This window comes from Symphalangus syndactylus, chromosome 16, assembly GCF_028878055.3.
Source record: "Symphalangus syndactylus isolate Jambi chromosome 16, NHGRI_mSymSyn1-v2.1_pri, whole genome shotgun sequence".
NCBI classification, from domain to species: Eukaryota; Metazoa; Chordata; class Mammalia; order Primates; family Hylobatidae; genus Symphalangus; species Symphalangus syndactylus.
In genome coordinates this window covers 67,579,064-67,600,288 of record NC_072438.2, presented here as the reverse complement: position 1 = coordinate 67,600,288, position 21,225 = coordinate 67,579,064, and the positions used below count along the sequence as shown (strand labels likewise).

The window sequence follows — 21,225 nt, the reverse complement described above, 5'->3', positions numbered from 1 at the left end:
CTCGAACAAATTTACAAGAAAAAAACAAACAACCCCATCAAAAAGTAGATGAAGGACATGAACAGACACTTCTCAAAAGAAGACATTTATGCAGCCAAAAAACACATGAGAAAATGCTCATCATCACTGGCCATCAGAGAAATGCAAATCAAAACCACAATGAGATACCATCTCACACCAGTTAGAATGGCCATCATTAAAAAGTCAGGAAACAACAGGTGCTGGAGAGGATGTGGAGAAATAGGAACACTTTTACACTGTTGGTGGGACTGTAAACTAGTTCAACCATTGTGGAAGTCAGTGTGGCGATTCCTCAGGGATCTCGAACTAGAAATACCATTTGACCCAGCCATCCCATTACTGGGTATATACCCAAAGGATTATAAATCATGCTGCTATAAAGACACATGCACACGTATGTTTATTGTGGCACTATTCACAATAGCAAAGACTTGGAACCAACCCAAATGTCCAACAACGATAGACTGGATTAAGAAAATGTGGCACATATACACCATGGAATACTATGCAGCCATAAAAAATGATGAGATCATGTCCTTTGTAGGGACATGGATGAAACTGGAAAACATCATTCTCAGCAAACTATCGCAAGGACAAAAAACCAAACACCACATGTTCTCACTCATAGGTGGGAAGTGAACAATGAGAACTCATGGACACAGGAAGGGGAACATCACACTCCGGGGACTGCTGTGGGGTGGGGGCAGGGGGAGGGACAGCATTAGTAGATATACCTAATGCTAAATGACGAGTTAATGGGTGCAGCAAAACAACATTGCACATGGATACATATGTAACAAACTTGCACATTGTGCACATGTACCCTAAAACCTAAAGTATAATAATAAAAAAAAGGAAAAATAAAAAAATAAAAAAATAAAAGCAAAAAAAAAAATTTACACTTCCACCAACAGTGTAAAGGCATTCCTTTTTCTCCACAACCTCACCAGCACCTGTTGTTTCTTGACATCTTAATTATCTCATTGTGGTTTTAATTCGCATTTCTCTGATGATCAGTGATGTTGAGCTTTTTTTACATGTTTGCTTGGCCGCATGTGTGTCTCCTTTTGAGAAGCGTCTGTTCATGTCATTTGCCCAGCTTTTAATGGGGTTTTTTTCTTGTAAATTTGTTTAAGTTTCTTGTAGATTCTGGATATTAGACCTTTGTCAGATGGATAGAGTACAAAATTTTTCTCCCATTCTGTAGGTTGTCTGTTCACTCTGATGATAGTTTCTTTTGCTGTGCAGAAGCTATTTAGTTCACTTAGATCCCATTTGTCAACTTTTGCTTTTGTTGCTGTTGCTTTAGCATTTTCATTGTGAAATCTTTGCCAGTGCTGATGTTCTGAATGGTACTGCCTAGATTTTCTTCTAGGGTTTTTATAGTTTTGGGTTTTATATTTAAATCTTTAATCCATCTTGAGTTAATTTTTGTATAAGGTATAAGGAAGGGGTCCAGTTTCAACTTTCTGCATATGACTAGCCAGTTCTCCTAGCACCATTTATTAAAAAGGGAATTCTTTCCCCTTTGCTTGCTTTTGTCAGGTTTGTCGAAGATCAGATGGTTATAGCTATGTGGTCTTATTTTTGAGTTCTCTATTCTGTTCCATTGGTCTATGTGTCTGTTTCTGTCCAAGTACCATGCTGTTTTGCTTACTGCAGCTTTGTAGTATACTTTGAAGTCAGGTAGCATGATGCCTCCAGCTTTGTTCTTTTTGTTTAGAATTGTCTTGGCTATTTGGGCTTTTTGTTCCCGTTGCTCCATATGAATTTTAAAACAGTTTCTTCTAATTCTGTGAAGAATGCCAATGGTAGTTTAAGGGGAATAGCATTGAATCTATAAATTACTTTGGGCAGTATGGCTACTTCCATGATATTGATTCCTCCTATCCATGAGCATGGAATGTTTTTCCATTTGTTTGTGTCCTCTCTGATTTCTTTGAGCAGTGCTTTGTGGTTCATCTTGAAGAGGTCATTTCCCTTGTTAGCTGTATTCCTAGGTATTTTATTCTCTTTGTAGCAATTGAGAATCAGAGTTCATTCACAATTTGGTTGTCTGCTTGTCTGTTGTTGGTGAAAAGGAATGCCAGCAATTTTTGCACATTAATTTTGTATCCTGAAACTTTGCTCAAGTTGCTTATCAGCTTAAGAAGCTTTTGGGCTGATACAATAGGGTTTTCTAGATACAGGATTGCATCACCTGCAAACAAAGATAATTTAACTTCCTCTCTTCCTATTTGAATATGCTTTCTCTTGCCTGATTTCCCTCGCCAGAATTTCCAATACTATGTTGAATATGAGTGGTGAGAAGTCATCTTTGTCTTGTGCCAGTTTTCAAGGGAAATGCTTCCAGCTTTTGCCCATTCAGTATGATACTGGCTGTGAGTTTGTCATATATGGTTTTTATTATTTAGAGGTATGTTCCTTCAATACCTAGTTTATTGAGAGTTTTTAACATAAAGGATGTTGAATTTTATCAAAGCCCTTTTCTGTGTCAAGATAATCATGTGGTTTGTCTTTCATTCTGTTTATGTGATGAATTACATTTATTGATTTGCATATGTTGAATCAACCATGCATCCCAGGGAGGAAGCCGACTTGACCATGGTGGATAAGCTTTTTGATGTGCTGCTGGATTTGATTTGCCAGTATTAATGTTATTGAGAACTTCCATATCAATGTTCATCAGGGATATTGGCCTGAAGTTTTCTTTTTTTGTCATATCTCTGCCAGGTTTTGGAATTAGGATGATGCTGGCCTTATAAAATGAGGGAGGAGTCATTCCTTTTCAATTGCTTGAAATCGTTCCAGTAAAAATGGTACCAGCTCTTCTTTGTACCTCTGATACAATTCAGCTATAAATCCGCCTGGTCCTGGACTTATTTTGGTTGGTAGGCTATTTATAAGTGACTCAATTTCAGAAATTGTTCATGATCTATTCAGGAATTCAATTTCTTCCTGGTTCAGTCTTGGGAGGGTGTATATGTCCAGGAATGTATCAACTTCTTCTAGATTTTCTAGTTTATGTGCATAGAGGTGTTTATAGTATTCTCTGATGGTTGGTTGTATTTCTGTGGGGTCAGTGGTGATAACACCCTTATCATTTCTGATTGTGTCTGTTTGGTTCTTCTCTCTTTTCTTCTTTGTCTAGCTAGCAGTCAATTAATTTTTTCAAAAAAGAAAACTCCTGGATTAATTTTTTGAAGGGTTTTTCCATGTCTCTATTTCCTTCAGTTCTGCTCTGATCTTGGTTATTTCTTGTCTCTTGCTAGCTTTGGGATTTGTTTGCTCTTGGTTCTCTAGTTTTTTGTTGTTGTTTGTTTTTTGTTTTTGAGATGGAGTCTCGCTCTGTTGCCAAAGTTGGAGTGTAGTGGTGCGATCTTGGTTCACTGCACCCTCCATCTCCCAGGTTCAAGCAATTCTCCTGCCTCAGCCTCTCAAGCAGCTGGGATTACAGGCGTGCACCACCATGACCGGCTAATTTTTGTATTTTTAGTAGAGGCAGGATTTCACCATGTTAGCCAGGCTGGTCTCAAACTCCTGAGCTCAAGCACTCCACCCACCTCGGCCTCCCAAAGTGCTGGGATCACAGGCATGAGCCACCATGCCTGGCCTCTAGTTTAGTTGTGATGTTAAGTTGTTGATTTGAGATCTTTTAGTTGTGGGGATTTAGCGCTATAAATTTCCCCATTAACACTGCTTTACCTGTGTCCCAGAGATTCTGGTACATTGTCTCTTTGTTCTCATTAATTTCAAATAACTTCTTAATTTCTGCCTTAATTTCATTATTTACTCAGGAGTCATTCAGGAGCAGGTTGTTCAATTTCCACATAGTGTGGTTTTGAGTGAGTTTCTTAATCTTGAGTTCTAACTTGATTGTGCTGTGGTCTGAGCAGTTTGATTTCAGTTCTTTTGCATTTGCTGAGGGGTGTTTTACTTCCAATTATGTGATCAATTTTAGAGTGCCATGTGATGAGAAGAATGTATACTCTGTTGTTTTGGGATGGAGAGTTCTATAGACATCTATCAGGTCAACTTGGTCCAGAGGTGAGTTCAGGTCCTGAATATCTTTGTTAATTTTCTGTCTTGATGATCTAATATCGTCAGTGGGGTGTTAAAGTGTCCACTATTACTGTGTGGGAATGTAAGTCTCTCTGAAGGTCTCTAAGAACTTGCTTTATGGATCTGAGTGCTCCTATATTGGGTGTATATATATTTAGGATAGTTAGCTCTTGTTGAATTGAACCCTTTACCATTATGTAATGGCCTTCTTTTTTTATCTTTGTTGGTTTAAAGTCTGTTTTGTCAGAAACCAGGATTGTGACCCCAGCTTTTTTCTGTTTTCCATTTTTCCTCCTTCCCTTTATTTTGAGCCTATGTGTGTCTTTGGATGTGAGATGTGTCTCTTGAAGACAGAATACTGATGGGGCTTGACTCTATCCAGCTTGCCATTTTATGTCTTTTAACTGTGGCATTAAGCCCATTTACATTTAAGGTTAATACTGTTATGTGTGAATCTGATCCTGTCATCATGATGCTAACTGGTTATTTTGCAGACTTGTTTTATGTGGTTGCTTCATAATGTCACTCGTCTGTATACTTCAGTGTGCTTTTGTAGTGGCTGGTAATGGTTTTTCCTTTCCACATCTAGTACTTCCTTCAGGAGGTCTTGCAAGGCAGGCTTGGTGGAGATGTATTCCCTCAGCATTTGCTTGTCTGAAAAGGAGCTTCTCTTTCTTTTATGAAGCTTAGTTTGGCCGGATATTAAACTCTGGGTTGGTAATTCTTTTCTTTAAGAATGTTGAATATTGGCCACCAATCTCTTTTGGCTTATTGGGTTTCCACTGAGAGATATGCTGTTAGTCTGATGGGCTTACTTTTTTTAGGTGACCTGGCCTCTCTGGCTGCCCTTAACACTTTTTCATTTTGATCTTGGCAAATGTGATGATGGTGTGTTTTGGGGTTTTCTTGTAAAGTATCTTACTGGGGTTCTCTGGATTTCCTGAATTTGAATTTTGGCCTGTCTTGCTAGGTTGGGGAAGTTCTCCTGGATGATATCCTGAAGAATGTTTTCCAACTTGATTCTGTTCTCCCCATCTCTTTCAGGTACCCCAATCAGTCATAGGATGTCTTTTTACATAATCCCGTATTTCTTGGAGGTTTTGTTAGTTCCTTTTCATTCTCTTTTCTTTATTCTTGTCTGCCTGTTTTATTTCAGAGAGATAGTCTTCAAGCTCTGAGATTCTTTTCTCCACTTGGCCTATTCTGTTATTGAAACTTGTGATTCCATAGTGAATTTCTTGTGCTGTGTTTTTCAGCTCTATCAGGTCAGTTTTGTTCCTCTCTAAACTGGTTATTCTGGTTATCAGCTCCTGTAGTTTTATCATGGCTCTTAGATTCTTTGCATTGGGTTCTAACTATGCTCCAGGATAGGCGCGGTGGCTTATGCCTGTAATCCCAGCACTTTGGGAGGTCTAAGTGGGCAGATCACCTGAGGTCAGGAGTTAAGAGACCAGCCTGGCCAACAAGGTGAAACCCCAACTCTACTAAAAATACAGAAAAGTAGCCGGGCATGATGGCACGCGCCTTGAGTCCCAGCTACTCAGGAGGCTGAGATGCAAGAATTGCTTGAACCTTGGAGGAAGAGGTTGTAGTGAGCCAAGATTGCGCCACTGCACTCCAGCCTGGGTGACAGAGTGAGACTCTGTCTAAAAAATAATAATAATAATACACCATAATTCAGCCAGGCATGGTGGCTCATGCCTGTAATCCCAGCACTTTGGGAGGCCAAGGCAGGCAGATCACCTGAGGTCAGGAGCTCAAGGCCAGCCTGGCCAACATTGTGAAACCCCATCTCTACTTAAAAACAAACAAACAAACAAACAAAAAAACCCACAAAAATTAGATGAGCATGGTGGCAGGCGCCTGTAGTCCCAGCTACTCAGGAGGCTGAAGCAGAAGAGTGACTTAAACCCGGGAAGCGGAGGTTGCAGTGAGCTGAGATTGTGCCATTGCACTCCAGCCTGGCCGACGAAAGTGAAATTCCATCTCTCCATGTGTTATTACACAGTTATAAAACAAAAACAGCACAGAACTGGCATAAAAACACATAGACCAATAGAACAGAATAAAGAAGCTATCAATAGGTTGGGTGCAGTGGCCCATCCCTCTAATCCAAGCATTTTGGGAGGCCAAGACGGGAGGATCACTGGAGCTCAGGAGTTCGAGATGAGCCTGGGCAACATGAAACACTGTCTCTATGAAAACTACAAAAAATTAGCCAAGCATGGTGGTGTGCACCTATAGTCCCAGCTACTTGAGTAGTTGATGTGGGAGGATCGCTTGAGCCTGGGAGGTCAAGGCTGCAGTGAGCCAACATCACACCACTGCATTCCAGCCTGGAGAACAAAGTGAGATCCTGTCTCAAAACAAAGACAAAAACAAAAACAAAACAAAAAACTATCAATAAATCCATGCATTTACAGCCAGCTCATTTTTGGTAAAGGCATCAAGAACATACAATGGGGAAAAGATACTCTCCTCTTCAATAAATGCTGCCAAGAAAACTAGATGTCCATTGCAGAAGAATGAAACTACACCTGTATAAATCATATATAAAAACCAAAATAGATTAGACTTAAATGTGAGACGTGAAACTATGAAACTACTTGAAAAAAACATTTGGGAAACATTTCAGGACACTGGTCTAGGCAGAGATTTTTTCTGAGTAAAACCTCAAAAGCACAGGCAATGAAAGCAAAAATTGACAAATAGAATTACATCAAGCTGAAAAGCTTCTGCACAGCAAAGAAAAGAATCAACAAAGTGAAAAGACAACCTAAAGAATGGGAGAAAATATTTGCAAGCTACCCATCCAACAAAGGATTAATAACCGCAATATATAAAGAACTCAACTTAGTAACAAAAAAGAATCCTACTACAAAATGGACAAAATATCTGAATGGACATTTCTCAAAAGATGACATACGAATGGCCAACAGGTATATGAAAAAATGCTCGATATTACTAATCATCAGAAAAAAGGAAGTCAATACCATAATGAGGTATCATTGCATCCCGGTTAAAATGGCTATTATAGAAAAGATGGAAAATAAATGCTTGTGGGCATACAGATAAAGGGAATGCTCATACACCCTTGGTGGGAATGCAGATTAGTATAGCAGCTATGGAGAACAGTATGGAGGTTCCTCAAATAATTAAAAATAGAACTACCATATGATCTAGCAATCCCATAGCTGGGTATATATCCAAAAGAAAGAAAATCAGTATATCAAAGAGATATCTGCACTCCCACATTTATTGCAGCTCTATTCACAACAGCTAAGATATGGAATTGATATAAGTATCCAACAATGGATAAATAGCTAGAAGAAAAGGTTTGGAATGTTTCCAACACAAATAAATGATAAATGTTTGAGGTGATGAATATCCCAATTACCCTGATTTGATTGCTACACATTGTATGCACATATCAAAATATCACATGCACCCCATAAAAATGTACAGCTATCACGTATCAATAAAATACCCATAGAATATACAAAAAAGAAACTAACAGAAAACATTTTAAAAAATTTTAAATGACAACAATAATGTTAGCATATAAAGCTATTTTCTAAAACAGTTTGGTAAGGAGAGTGGCATTGTTTTATAGTTCTACAAATCTCTTTAATGTTTAGCTTAATAGAAGGCAGCTGAATTACCATACCTGCTTCTGCATTCAACTTGCTGCAATATGTTGTAAAATCTGGCTTCACACAGGTAGATATTTGGAAAAAGAGGGGTATTTAATAGCTTTTTCAGATAATAGTTTGCTTTGATATTATATCAAACATTGATGAAGTAGTTGAAGGATCCTGGTTCTTAGTCAATTCTCATAAAAATTATCTCTTAACACTATGACATTGTTGGAGCACAATACCAAAAACTAACCAGGTCTCTGTACCATGGTTCTTACAAATTTAAGATAAGCCTTCTAGAGGCCGGAGTCATATTCCCTTACTTTCCTGCCCAAAGCATCCATGCCTGTTTCTTCCTCCAAGGCTTCAGGCTACAGGGCAGAAGACAGAAGATCTCCTGGCCTCCATGAAATTTGGCTTATTTAGAAATTCAGGGTTGGTAAAAGGTAGTTGGTTTTTCTTTTCACTCCTAGGCTAAACCCTGCATAGGTGTTTTAAAATAGGGTTCATAATTGAGTTCTCAGGTGAGACTGATTTTCTTCTCAATGAAAAGATATTTTTTTTTCCTATTAGATTCATCTATATATGGTTGTTTCTCAAAATTCAGAGGGTAATAACGGAGGAGGCAAGATAGAGGGTTTTTATTGAAAGTAGGTTATGCAAACTTGGCTTGAAAGGTACTTATCATTTTAAAAATTATGCCTAATGATGCATCAAATACAAAAACATATAATACATCAATAGTCAACCCTTTCCCCATAAAGGCAAAGTTACTGAGAAATGTTTATTTTTCCTCTTGAAATGGCTAATCCAGGTAATAATATGACAGCAGATGAAAAATTCACGTTGCTTCTTTCATTGCTTCTGTCCCTTAAACCTGTTAATCTTTCAGAACCACATTACTGAGGTGTTGGCCTGTGCATGGAAACAGAATGATATCCAGGTCTTACAGGTCCAGGGCCCAGTGGACAGACAGGCCCTGGTCCTCCACGCTGGCCACCATGTCTTCGATGGCATTCCAGTCCAGCTTGCTGAGGATGCTGCCAGTGCTCTCAGACACGCTGTCCACACCGCCCACCCCAAAAGGATGCTCTGGCTCTTCCTCTTCAGTTGGAGACAAGTCCTATTAAATTGAAAAGACAGTTGTGGTCCTAGCCCCTAAAAACAAACAAAAAAACAAAAACAAAAAAACCTGGAACGTGAACTAAGCTTTCCAAAAATTCTAGTTGCTCATCCATCAAAAGGCTGAAGGAAATGTGCCAGGATTAAATAGGGCTGTGATTGCCCAGCACATCCAGGACAAGAGCTGAACATCATCTCACACAATGAGATGCTGGCACCAGATCTGAAGACAGGGCAGAATGATTGTTGATACCTGTAGTACGATTTTATGTTCTTACATTTTGGTCATTTTTTAGTTAAACGATACAGTCACAGAGAATTCTGAAAGACAAATGCTGGAGTACTAAGCCAAAAGGGAAGTTGCTTTGCATCACGATTTCAAACTAACCTAACAACTTTTCAGTATTTCCACATCCCACAAAAAACAAACTAAAAAACAAACAAACAAACAAAAAACCTGAAGAACATAGAGCAATCACTAGACAAACAAAATCTAGAACAATGCTTACTTGTAGAAGGGAATTGTGATTCTCATGAAGAATCTTATGGATTTCTGAAGGTATCGTCCAGGGACTCACCACAGTCTCCTCTCTTTCATACTCTACACACACCTGCTTGGTTTGAGGTGCAAGCCCAGCACTTCCATGTTTTTTTGTATGCTGCAGACTACGACATGTAGCATTAGAGCCTTTTAAGGGATAAGAACAAAGCACACATTGGGATTGATTCATTCATTCACTCATTTGTTAATTGTGACTTTCATCATCAAAGCCAAGGTAGTCACATTTTAAATAATATTTGAATCACAAGGTCTGGAAATGGTTCACTTTAGGGTTCGAACAATTCCTGTCCTGTCTGTGTATGAGATGGAAACTGAATTCCAGCCTTCTTTGGATTTGAAAACTATTAGTAATTAATCTCTAAGACAAGAAAATCTAGGGACGAGAGGCCACAGATATAACAGAACGGTGGAGAGGTCTTGACACCAAAGTTGGGTGAACTCTGAGACCTGGGCCTTCCTTGTCTTTTACAGAAAGTCTTGTGAAAACTTCTTAGAAGCAATGTTTTGGGCATCTTCACCCAGGCTTAATACTTACAATCTGCCTTGAGGCAAAGGCATCACAGTGAGTGTGGTGACAATACATTATGACCCTCTTTCTTCTTAATGCATATATCAGTATTTGTTGAAAAGAAACTTTCATTCCAGCTAATGCCCAAAGGCAGCTTAGTAAACCCACAAACCAATAAGGTTTCTCTGCACAAAGCCCTAGAGGAGCCTACCTCACCTAACACAATGTTCCAAAGCCAATATCACAGCATGTTCTACCCTTCAAGGTGATTTCATGAAGAAACACCCAAGACATGGGGCAAGATGGGAAGTAAATATAGATCCCAAACAAGCAGTCATGTGGCTCCCTGAAGAGGGGAGAAGAGATATGACAATGCTGAAGTCTGGGCCCTCTTTGTCTTTTGTAACTCTACCAACCTTATGTACTTGAAGCTGAAGATGTCTCCAAGAAATAAAGCCCCCCAAATAATCACAGCACACACTTTGGCATTTAGTATAGGCTAATAAGCACTTTTACATTCAGTCTTTTGAACTTACCAGACATTCATGCCTGGTCTTTGTATTTTCTAACACACCTCTGCTCTCCCTAGCTAACTTCATTTAGTTCCATGGCTTTAAATATCACCTACATGCTGACAACTCTCTCAAACCTGTACCTCCAGTCTCATAAAGCTAACTGCCCTTTCTTAAAATCTTTGCTTGGATGTGCAATAAACATCTGAACTTTAACATGTCCAAAACCACTCTGTTAATTTTTACCCCTAAACTGCCCTATCCCAGGAAATGCTCAGGTTAAGATCCAGTAGTATATCTTTTTTTTTTTTTTTGGATAGAATCTCACTCTGTCCCCAGACTGGAGTGCAGTGGTGTAATTTCGGTTTGCTGCAACCTCTGCCTCCCAGATTCAAGCGATTCTCCTGCCTCAGCCTCCCAAGTAGCTGGGATTACAGGCATGTGCCACCATGCCCAGCTAATTTTGGTATTTTTAGTAGAGACGGAGTTTCACCATGTTGGCCAGGCTGGTTTGGAACTCCTGGCCTCAAGCGATCTGCCTGCCTCAGCCTCCCAAAGTGCTGGGATTACAGGAGTGAGCCACTGTGCCTGGCCTCATCCTTCTTTCTTATACATGCCACATCCAATCCATCAGCAAGTCCTAATTTTGTCTATCTTCAAAATACATCCCAAATCAAATAGTTTCCTCCCATCTCCATTGTTAAAACCTAGTCCAAGCAATGTATCCTTGTATGCCGTCTTCTGTTCTTTTTTTCCACATGTTCTAAAACATAAATTATATTATCTCTCTGCTTAATTCCCTAAAATGGAGTCTCACTGGATCTCAAGTAAAACCCAAACTCCTTGCCTTAGCCTACAGTATCTAGCCCATCTCTCCTACCATATCTCTTGTCACTTTTCCGCACTCATCTTTTCTGTCATACCAACTTTGTTTCTGTACCAGGACTCTGAACTTTCTGTTCTGCCTTATCTTTATATAACAATCTTACCAGAACTTTGAACTTCTGCCTGAAACTGTTTTGCCTTATCTTTACCTAACAATCTCCTTTTCATCATTCAAGATCTTCACTCCAACATCACCTTCTCTTTTTCTAAATTTTTATTTAATTTTTAATTTGCTTCATACTAAGACCTAGAGTAAGTGTTTCACCTTCTCAAAGAGACCTTTAACCACCCTTGCTAGAGTAGTTCCACCTAGCCAGCCTCATTCTCCCTTATTTATGTGCTGCTTTCTGTGTTGTTCATGAGTAACAGTGCCTGGTATGTAGTAGAAACTCAATGGGCAGTTGCTGTGTGAATACTCTTCCTGACAGTCCTATGGAGAAACCATTATTATCTCCATTTTGCAAATGAGGAAAGTGAGGTTTAGAGAGGTTATGTAATTTTCCCAAGATGATGGAGATGATCCACCCCAGAACATGGCTAATGTATTAACTTCTTTTTTTTTTTTTTTCTGAGACGGAGTCTCGCTCTGTCACCCAGGCTGGAGTGCAGTGGCACAATGTCTGCTCACTGCAAGCTCCACTTCCCGGGTTCACGCCATTCCCCTGCCTCAGCCTCCCGAGTAGCTGGGACTATGGGCACCCACCACCACGCCCGGCTAATTTCTTGTATTTTTAGTAGAGATGGGTTTTCACCGTGTTAGGATGGTCTCGATCTCCTGACCTCGTGATCTGCCCACCTTGGCCTCCCAAAGTGCTGGGATTACAGGCGTGAGCCACCACGCTCAGCCAATGTATTAACTTTCTATTCTTTTTTTGTTTTGAGACAGAGTCTCGCTCTGTCACCCAGGCTGGAGTGCAGTGGCATGAGCTCGGCTCACTGCAAGCTCCGCCTCCCAGGTTCACGCCATTCTCCTGCCTCACCCTCCAGAGTAGCTGGGACTACAGGCGCCCACCGCCATGCCCAACTAATTTTTTTTTTGTATTTTTAGTAGAGACGGGGTTTCACCGTGTTAGCCAGGATGGTCTTGATCTTCTGACCTCATGATGCGCCCGCCTCGGCCTCCCAAAGTACTGGGATTATACAGGCGTGAGCCACCATGCCCGGCTTAACTTTCTATTCTTTAGGGTGAAGGAAGAATAATACTTAGAGGGCCCTTTAAGATCATCTTCATATCTATAAGTAAAATATGAATAGATCTATTAATTTGGATCTCCAAAGTGGCAGCTTTCCAAAAGCTTCTTCCTGGATTAGTGCCAAAGGGAAGGGTGCAGTGGTACAGACAGCTTAGGGATTTTTCTTTTGACTAGCCCCAAGAGTCTGAAAAAGAAACAAAGCTAACATCATTTGGTAGCACTTGCCACTGTAATATCCAATGTGAGAGCTATGCTCTAGTTGAAAAGGTTCGACATTTTTTCTGCTACTTAAAGACATCAGAGTATTTTGAAATGTCACTGAAAGTTCCATGTTAAAATAATTATTTCAGTAAATATTAATAAGGAAAAAATTTTGAAAAACCGTATAAAGGAAAAAAATCTACGAGCAGATGACAGGAATGCATATGTGAACAAACCCTGTGGTAAAAAAGAAAACAGCCGTTAAAACAGAAAAAGTGAGACTGAAAGAGAAACCAATGAGTGGTTAAGCAACATAACCACAAGAGTAGGCTTCCACTTCAAAGTATATGGCAACAAGTGGAGGTGGGGTGCTGAAGTTATTCCTTCACGATATTCACGATATGACTAGAGATCAGCAAAGGCTACAAACATCAACTAATCCCAAACTCATCTTGGCTACAATTAATTTGGTATCTAGACATCGACACTCGTTTTGTCCAAATGAACATAATTATTGCCATCTAGAAAGAATGACAAAATCAAACCACCACCTACTCTGCTAAAATTAAAGTTAAGAGTCTTGCATTTTAGGATAAATCTTCACCTATGGGGTATTACAAACCTTGAGAGGCTATCACTGGGTTTCTCTCACCTTGCTTTACCTAGAGATGGCTTTCTAATTTCCTTCCTTTCAGATCATAATGCATTTTTCTAGGGTTTATCTGGGATATCCAATTTGAGATAAATATAATGAGAAAAGTTCTGTGAAACTGAGCATGTATAAGTCTTTTCAAGGTAAAGTGTACCTGCCCCATTGGACAGTGAAAGCTTTCTAAAGTGAAAAGTAAGTTATAGATCAAGAAGACACCCCACAGCAGAAACCAGGCTGCCAAGTACACTGGCTTCCCTCAGAAAGGAAGTACTCTTTCTCTAGGACAGTGGGCACTGACATTCAGTTTCTTTATAACATAACACCAAACCGTGTCTACAGAGTCTAGTCTGAGAAATCTGAAACTGGATGATAAAACTAAACCTATTACCTCCACCATTCCCAAAGAAAATCCTGCTTCTTTTCTTGCTCTACTTGTGTCAATTTGTGGGTCACAGTCTAGCTAAGCACTTAAGCTAGAAACTTGGAGTCATACACATTTCTAACTTTCAGAGGCAGGGTTACCATTGAACAATGAAATAAATACCTACAGCTTTCTATGGGCAAGGCCTCATGTTAGATTATAACGACTTCAAGAACACAAAACCCTGGATCTCCGGGACTTTCAAAAACAAAACAATATAATGGTACACGTAATTTCAACTGTTTTTAGAGGTAACATTGTATTTGGGGAGCATTTTATCTGTTGAACTAGACATTGCTAGATATTTGCTTTGAGAAGAATAAAAAGCTATTGAGTACTCTAGACTAGAAAACAATTCATAATGGGTAAAAATGAAAGACTCTGAAAGAGAGAAAAGCTAGCATGGGATTTAGAAGCTGGTATGGTTTGGCTGTGTTCCCAGCCAAATCTCATCTTGAATTGTAGCTCCCATAATTCCCACGTGCTGTGGGAGGGACCAGGTGGGAGGTAATTGAATCATGGGGACAGTTACCTTCATGCTGCTGTTCTTGTGATAGTGAGTTCTCATGAGATCTGATGGTTTTCTAAAGGGGAGTTCCCCTGAATACGCTCTCTTGCCTGCCACCATGTAAGACTTGACTTTGCTTCTCCTTTGCCTTTTACCATGATTGTGAGGCCTCCACAGCCATGTGAGATTGTGAGTCCATTAAACCTCTTTCCTTTTAAATACCCAGTTTCGGGTATGTATTAGCAGCATGAGAACAGACTAATACACAAGCACAGGAAATGATGCTTCAAGGATTCAAAGTGATCCAAATGACCAGAAGCTTGGGTTTTAACGCATATGTCGGGAAAAGAGTAGAAAAAGTACCCAATAGATCTTCTAGAAAATACTGCTATAGACATTAAAAAGTTGATAAATGAGTTAAATAATGGATTAGACATAGGTACAAAGAGATGGGGTAAACTGAATGACAGATCTGCAAAGTAATGAGTTAGCAGTAGAAAAAGAGGCATAATACCAAGCCTAGGCTAATTACATCATATTTCTCATCATTTTTCACAGTACATATAAACTAGTGGGGTTTATTTGTTTTGTTTTGTTTTGTTTTGAGACAGAGTCTCACTCTGTCGCCAGGCTGGAGTGCAGTGGTGCAATCTCGGCTCACTGCAACCTCCACCTGCTGAGTTCAAGCGATTCTCCTGCCTCAGCCTCCTGAGTAGCTGGGACTACAGGCGCGTGCCACCACACCCAGCTAATTTTTGTATTTTTAGTAGAGATGGGGTTTCACCATGTTGGCCAGGATGGTCTCGATTTCTTGACCTCGTGATCCACCCACCACAGCCTCCCAAAGTGCTAGGATTATAGGCGTGAGCCACTGCGCCCAGCCAAATTAGTGGGTTTTTGAAAAATCATTATCCCTACCAAATTTAGTTCTTTTCTTTCAATGGGGATAACTGCACAGATTTTGTTGGATTTAATGTGAGGATCAAGTGAGATAATGCACATGAGGTGTGAACACAATGCCTGGCATAGAGTAAGTGCTCTATACCTGTTAGCTACTATTGTTATTGTTTTAAGGAGATCTGAACAGGTCATTTAACTCTCTAAGTCTGTTCTCATAGTAAGATATGGATAATAGTTACCCTGTTTACCTACCAAGGTTGTTACATATATCCTCACTATCATAATCTGTATTTTCCAGGTGAGAAAATTAAGGATACATAAATGGGTTAGAAATTTGCATAAGGTTACAGAGTAAGTGGTTAACTTGATTCCATAAAGCTACTCCAAAACGTCTTCTCTGAACCACTGCAGCACAGAGCCACACCCTTCATTCTGAAATCTATATTTGAAATGGAGTGATTTATAATTCTTTAAAATTTAGTATTAAGGGCCAGGCACAGTGGCTCACACCTGTAATCACAGGACTTTGGGAGGCCAAGATGGGCAGATCACCTGAGGTCAGGAGTTCAAGGTCAGCCTGGCCAACATGGCAAAACCCCATCTCTACAAAAAATACAAAAATTAACCAGGCGTGGTGGTGGGCACCTGTAATCCCAGCTACTAGGGAGGCTGAGGCAGGAGAATCACTTGAACCCGGGAGTGGAGGTTACAGTGGGCCGACATTGCACCATTGCACTCCAGCCTGGGCAACAGAGTGAGACTTTGTCTCAAAAAAAAAAAAAAAAAGAAAATTTAGTCTTAAGTCTAAAAACTTTATCTTCTTTATCCCTTACCTTTTCGGAAGGTAACTGGAGACTGCATAGCCTTTCTTACTGCTGCTTTGGCTCCACCAGCTTTTTTCTGTATGGTGAAAGTGGCAGTTCCTGTACAGAGAGACAAACGTTATTAACCTTCCCTAGACATCCATGATTTTATATATATTGTGAGTTATTTGAAGACAGACACCTTCTCCTGATCAGCTTTGAATCTGCTCACCAAGCCCTATTCACAATAGGGGCCCAATAAATGGTGGCTGGTTTGAACCAAGGCGGCAAAACATAAGTGCAGACAAAGAAAGGGAACACTTTGCTTTGACACCTGGTATCCTTCAAGCACAGCCATACTCTTTTTTCAAACGGCAAATGTGTTTTGACATCTCTGGCAACTGGAAAAGCTAGGGACATAATAAGCCTCTTAGCAGTAAACACCTACACAAAACGCCAAGTTAAATTTTATCAACAGAATGATTAGTTTCTTAAACTCAAAAATTAATAACAACCATTTACTTCCATGTTATGCAATATCTCTTATTAATATAATCCTCAACAACTCTATGAGGGAGGTTTCAAATAACTTATCTGAGGGCAAAAATCAGCAGCAGAGCTGGGATATAAATCTAAGTTTAGAGGATTTTAAAACTTAGACTTTTATTTCTTTTTTTTTTTTTTTTTTTGAGATGGAGTCTTGCTCTGTCACCAGGCTGGAGTACAGTGGCACGATCTCCGCTCACTGCAACCTCCACCTCCCAGGGTCAAGTGATTCCCCTGCCTCAGCCTCCCGAGCAGCTGGGACTACAGGCGCATGCCACCACGCCCGGCTACGTTTTTGTATTTTTAGTAGAGACGGGGTTTCACCATGTTGGCCAGGATGGTCTCGATCATCTGACCTCATGATCCGCCCTCAGCCTCCCAAAGTGCTGGGATTACAGGCGTGAGCCACCATGCCTGGCTGACTTTTACTTCTTTATGCCTAAGACGCCTCTCAGTTACTAATCATATAATCTTTGTATTGTAGTTGACAGAACTAAACATAAAACAAGCAACAATAACACAAACTACTCCTGGTCAGGCATGGTGGCTTACGCCTGTAATTCTTGCGCTTTGGGAGGCCAACGTGGGAAGATTGCTTGAGCCCAGGAGTTTGAAACAGCCTGGGCAACATGGCAAGACTCCATCTCTACGAAAAAATTTAAAAATTACCCAGGTGTGGTGGTGCACACCTGTAGTCCCAGCTATTACAAGAGGCTAAGGTGTCTCACACCACCAGGCACGGTGGCTCACGCCTATAATCCCATAACTCTGGGAGGCCAAAGCTGCCGGATCACCTGAGGCCAGGAGTTTGTGACCAGCCTGGCCAACATGGTGAAACCCTGTCTCTACTAAAAAATACAAAAATTAGTTGGGCATGGTGGTGCGAGCCTGTAGTCCCCGTTACTCCGAAGGCTGAGGCAGGAGAATTGCTTGAACCTAAAGGGCAGAGGCTGAAGTGAGCTGAGATCATGCCACTGCACTCCAGTCTAGGTGACAGAGCAAGACTCTGCCTCAAAAACAAGAAAAAAAAAAAAAAAAAAAAAAAAAAAGGCTGAAGTGGGAGGATCATCTGAGCCAGGGAGGTCAAGGTTGCAGTGAGCCATGATCACACCACTGCACTCCCATCTGGGCGACAGAATGAGTTCCTGTGTCCAAAAAAAAAAAAAGCTCCTAACAGTATGGAAGCAGGGCTGAAGAAATTAGCCAAAAACTACATACTGCTTTACAAGATAGAAAGCAACATACAGTCAAACTCCCAAGTATATTCAGAAAAACTCTTCATTTACAAATGAACTGCAGTGAATTTGAAAATCTTGATGGAGCCTCACCTCCCCACATGTGCAATGACTGAACTTGACCTATGTGAGTTCAGGTTATCTGTATCACTGACTAGGAAAAGGTCTGGAATCAGTCTTGCCTGGGTTTCCCTCCATTCTCCCAAACACTGGGGGACCTGAAACTTCTGAATGTAGCCAGGTGAAACAGTTGGGTCTGGGTGTGACAGAGGCCACAACAACAAGGGGAGCCACAGCCTGTTCTACTGAGGCAGAGAAGTCAGAATATCCACAAGCACTCAAGCTGCCTCTTTTATCTTTGCTTTAAAAGACAGGACAATAGCCAGGCATGTGGTATTATTCTCTGACATGGTATAAATACTATAATACCTGCCTATTAATATCCTTGAACAATAATTTGTTTATAAATAGCTATGCTTAGGCAAAAAGCTCAATAACCATTTTTTCCATTTATCCATTTGTTCAGTGTTTGAGTATTTCATCTGTTCAACATGAGGGATAATATGAAGATGAGCAAGGGAATACTGCTGGAAAGCATTTAGTATGGGGCATGAAGTTTACAGGTAACAATAACAGGACGCCTGTTGTAGTGCTTCAAGAGGGACATAAACATGTGGTTAAGGGTTCAAAGAACAGAAAAATAACTGCTTTAGCCACCATTATCTCTAATTTTCATAGCAACCATGCAGATTAAATATTAGCCTCAATTTAGAAATGAGAATATAGAATATTAAATTGATTATATCAGCGTGGACAAACTAAAGAATTACGAATAGGAATGTCTTCAGACACACAGAAGTGAGACACTCAAGGTATAAAGGAGCACAAATCACGGCATGTGGTTGGAAAACAAGCTGCTGAGCAGCACAGGTTCTGTAGGGAAAGGAGGTCAAGGAAGCAGGAGAACACACAGAGGATGCCTTGAAGGCCAAGCAGAGGGTCTAGACGTTTCTGTGTAGGTATGAGTGTTGCTGAGGGCTTCTGAGCCCAGGAGTAGCAGGAGCACCTCCTCAAGCATAATCCAGCAAGGGCAGGTGAGATTAATGGAAAGATGGGCTAAGGCCATAGCAACCGTCAAAGCACAAGGTACAAATAAAGGCTTGAAATTGAACACATATAACAGGAAGACATATTTCCATATAATTCAAGACTTTTTCATCAGATGTTAAGAAACGATGGCTCAGGCTTTTAAAACCTTGACAATTTTAGATATGTATTTAATTCTGGCAAATATATCAGGTATAAAATAAGATTTTTTTAAAAAAAGCATGGTTCACTATTTTGAAATTTCAGTTTTAAAAGAGCAGTATTTTCTTACTGTAATTTGTCAATCAAAAAAGCCAAGAGCTGGTCAGGCATGATAGCTCACACCTGTAATCCCGGCACTTTGGGAGGCTGAGGTGGGTAGATGCTTGAGCTCAGGAGTTCAAGACCAACCTGGGCAACACAGCGAGACCCCCCCCATCTCTACAAAAAACGAACAAATAAACAAAAATTAGCCGGGCATGGTGGCACACGCCTATAATCACAGCTACTCGGGAGGTTGAGGTGGGAGATGGCTCTTGGGCCTAGGAGGCAAAGGTTGCAGTGAGCCAAGATCACGGCACAGCACTCCAGACTAGGCGACAGACTCTGTCTCAAAAAAAAAAAAAAAAAAAAGCCAAGAGCTAACCAAACCATGAAGGGTTTCATCTAAAGAATTGGGATTTATGGAAATTTCAATTTTCTAAATTGAGGCAGCATACTGAAGTGTTGGTTCTATGTGTGTAGGCTCTAGACCCACCCTCGGATTAAATCTTGGCTCTACCACTTCCTAGTTGTATGATCTTGGGCAATTATTTAAGCTTTCTCTGCCTTGGTTTCCTTGTCTTTAAAGTGGGAACATAATAGCACCTATCTCACAGGGCTATAATTAAAGAACATAAACAGAACCTGCCACATAATTGTTATTTTACTTTTTTTTTTTTTTTGAGACAGAGTCTCACTCTGTCGCCAAGCTGGAGTGCAGTGGCACGATCTCAGCTCACTGCAACCTCCGCCTCCTGGGTTCAAGCAATTCTCCTGCCTCAGCCTCCAGAGTAGCTGGGACTACAGGCGCACATCACCACGCCCAGCTAATTTTAGTATTTTCAGTAGAGACGGGGTTTCACCATGTTGGCCAAGATAGTCTCAATCTCTTGACCTTGTGATCTGCCCACCTCGGCCTCCCAAAGTGCTGGGATTACAGGCATGAGCCACCGCACCGGGTGTATTTTACATTTTTAAATGTATACATTTATACATGTCAGCTATTATAATACACTGTTAATATATAAACATATTACAAATAACTATGTTTTACTTTAGTAATCAAAACTCAAATATGGCACAATTAACTAAAGAAAGGTGTAAATAACGGACGTATCTTGAAATGTGGAAAATAATTTTCAAAGGATAAAAACATATTATTTCAATCTGAGCTTCTTAGCATTCCTATTCTGTGATGTATTCATCCTGCAATCTATCAGAACTTGATTTGTTCAAATGCCTACATCTTTAGCCAGATATACAAAAGAAACAGACTCCCAAAAAAGTTATACCCTACTAATACCCTGATTGTTCAATGCTATTATAAAAAAGCCATTCGGCCGGGTGCAGTGGCTCACACCTGTAATCCCAGCACTTTGGGAGGCCAACACGGGCAGATCACCTGAGGTCGGGAGTTCGAGATCAGCCTGACCAACATGGAGAAACCCTGTCTCTTCTAAAAACACAAAATTAGCCAGGCATGGTGGTGCATACCTATAATCCCAGCTATTTGGGAGGCTGAGGCAGGAGAATCACTTGAACCCAGGAGGCAGAGGTTGCGGTGAGCCGAGGTCACACCATTGGCACTCCAGCCTGGGCAGCAAGAGTGAAACTCCGTCTCAAAAAAATAAAAAACAAAAAAAAGCCATTCAAGGCCAGGCACGGTGGCTCATGCCTGTAATCCTAGCACTTTGGGAGGCCAGGGTAGGCGGATCACCAGGTCAGGAGATCGAGACCATCCTGGCTAACACGGTGAAACCCTGTCTCTACTAAAAAAATACAAAAAGTTAGCCAGGCATCGTAGTGGGCGCCTGTAGTCCCAGGTACTTGGGAGGCTGAGGCAGGAGAATGGTGTGAACCCAGTAGGCAGAGCTTGCAGTGAGCCGAGATCTCACCACTGCACTCCAGCCTGGGTGACAGAGTGAGACTCCGCCTCAAAAAGAAAAAAAAAAAAAAAAGCCATTCATTTAGGAAAATTCCTAGGGCCTTACTTCAAAGAAAAAAAAAATACAGCTAAGTCTTTATCAATGCCTTGCATTCTGTTCAAATCAGAACTCCTTTTTACTAAGACTTACACCTTTTACTAATGAAAACACAACTTTGGAGACA

At 40.6% G+C, this 21,225-nt stretch overlaps 1 protein-coding gene across 6 annotated transcripts in view; it reads right to left on the bottom strand.

Moving 5' to 3' along the window:
* Positions 1-8,340: 8,340 nt before the first annotated feature.
* Positions 8,341-21,225, bottom strand: part of CPLANE1 (ciliogenesis and planar polarity effector complex subunit 1) — a 142,527-nt gene continuing 129,642 nt past the window's right edge. For all 6 annotated transcript variants that reach the window (XM_055245869.2, XM_055245870.2, XM_063619556.1 and 3 more), the window contains 3 exons: positions 16,019-16,108; positions 9,353-9,531; positions 8,341-8,844 (listed from right to left, as the gene is read on the bottom strand). In XM_055245869.2, the coding sequence (XP_055101844.1) occupies positions 8,668-8,844; positions 9,353-9,531; positions 16,019-16,108 (446 nt within the window). In that variant the 3' untranslated portion in view covers positions 8,341-8,667. The remainder of the gene's footprint in view (positions 8,845-9,352; positions 9,532-16,018; positions 16,109-21,225) is intronic.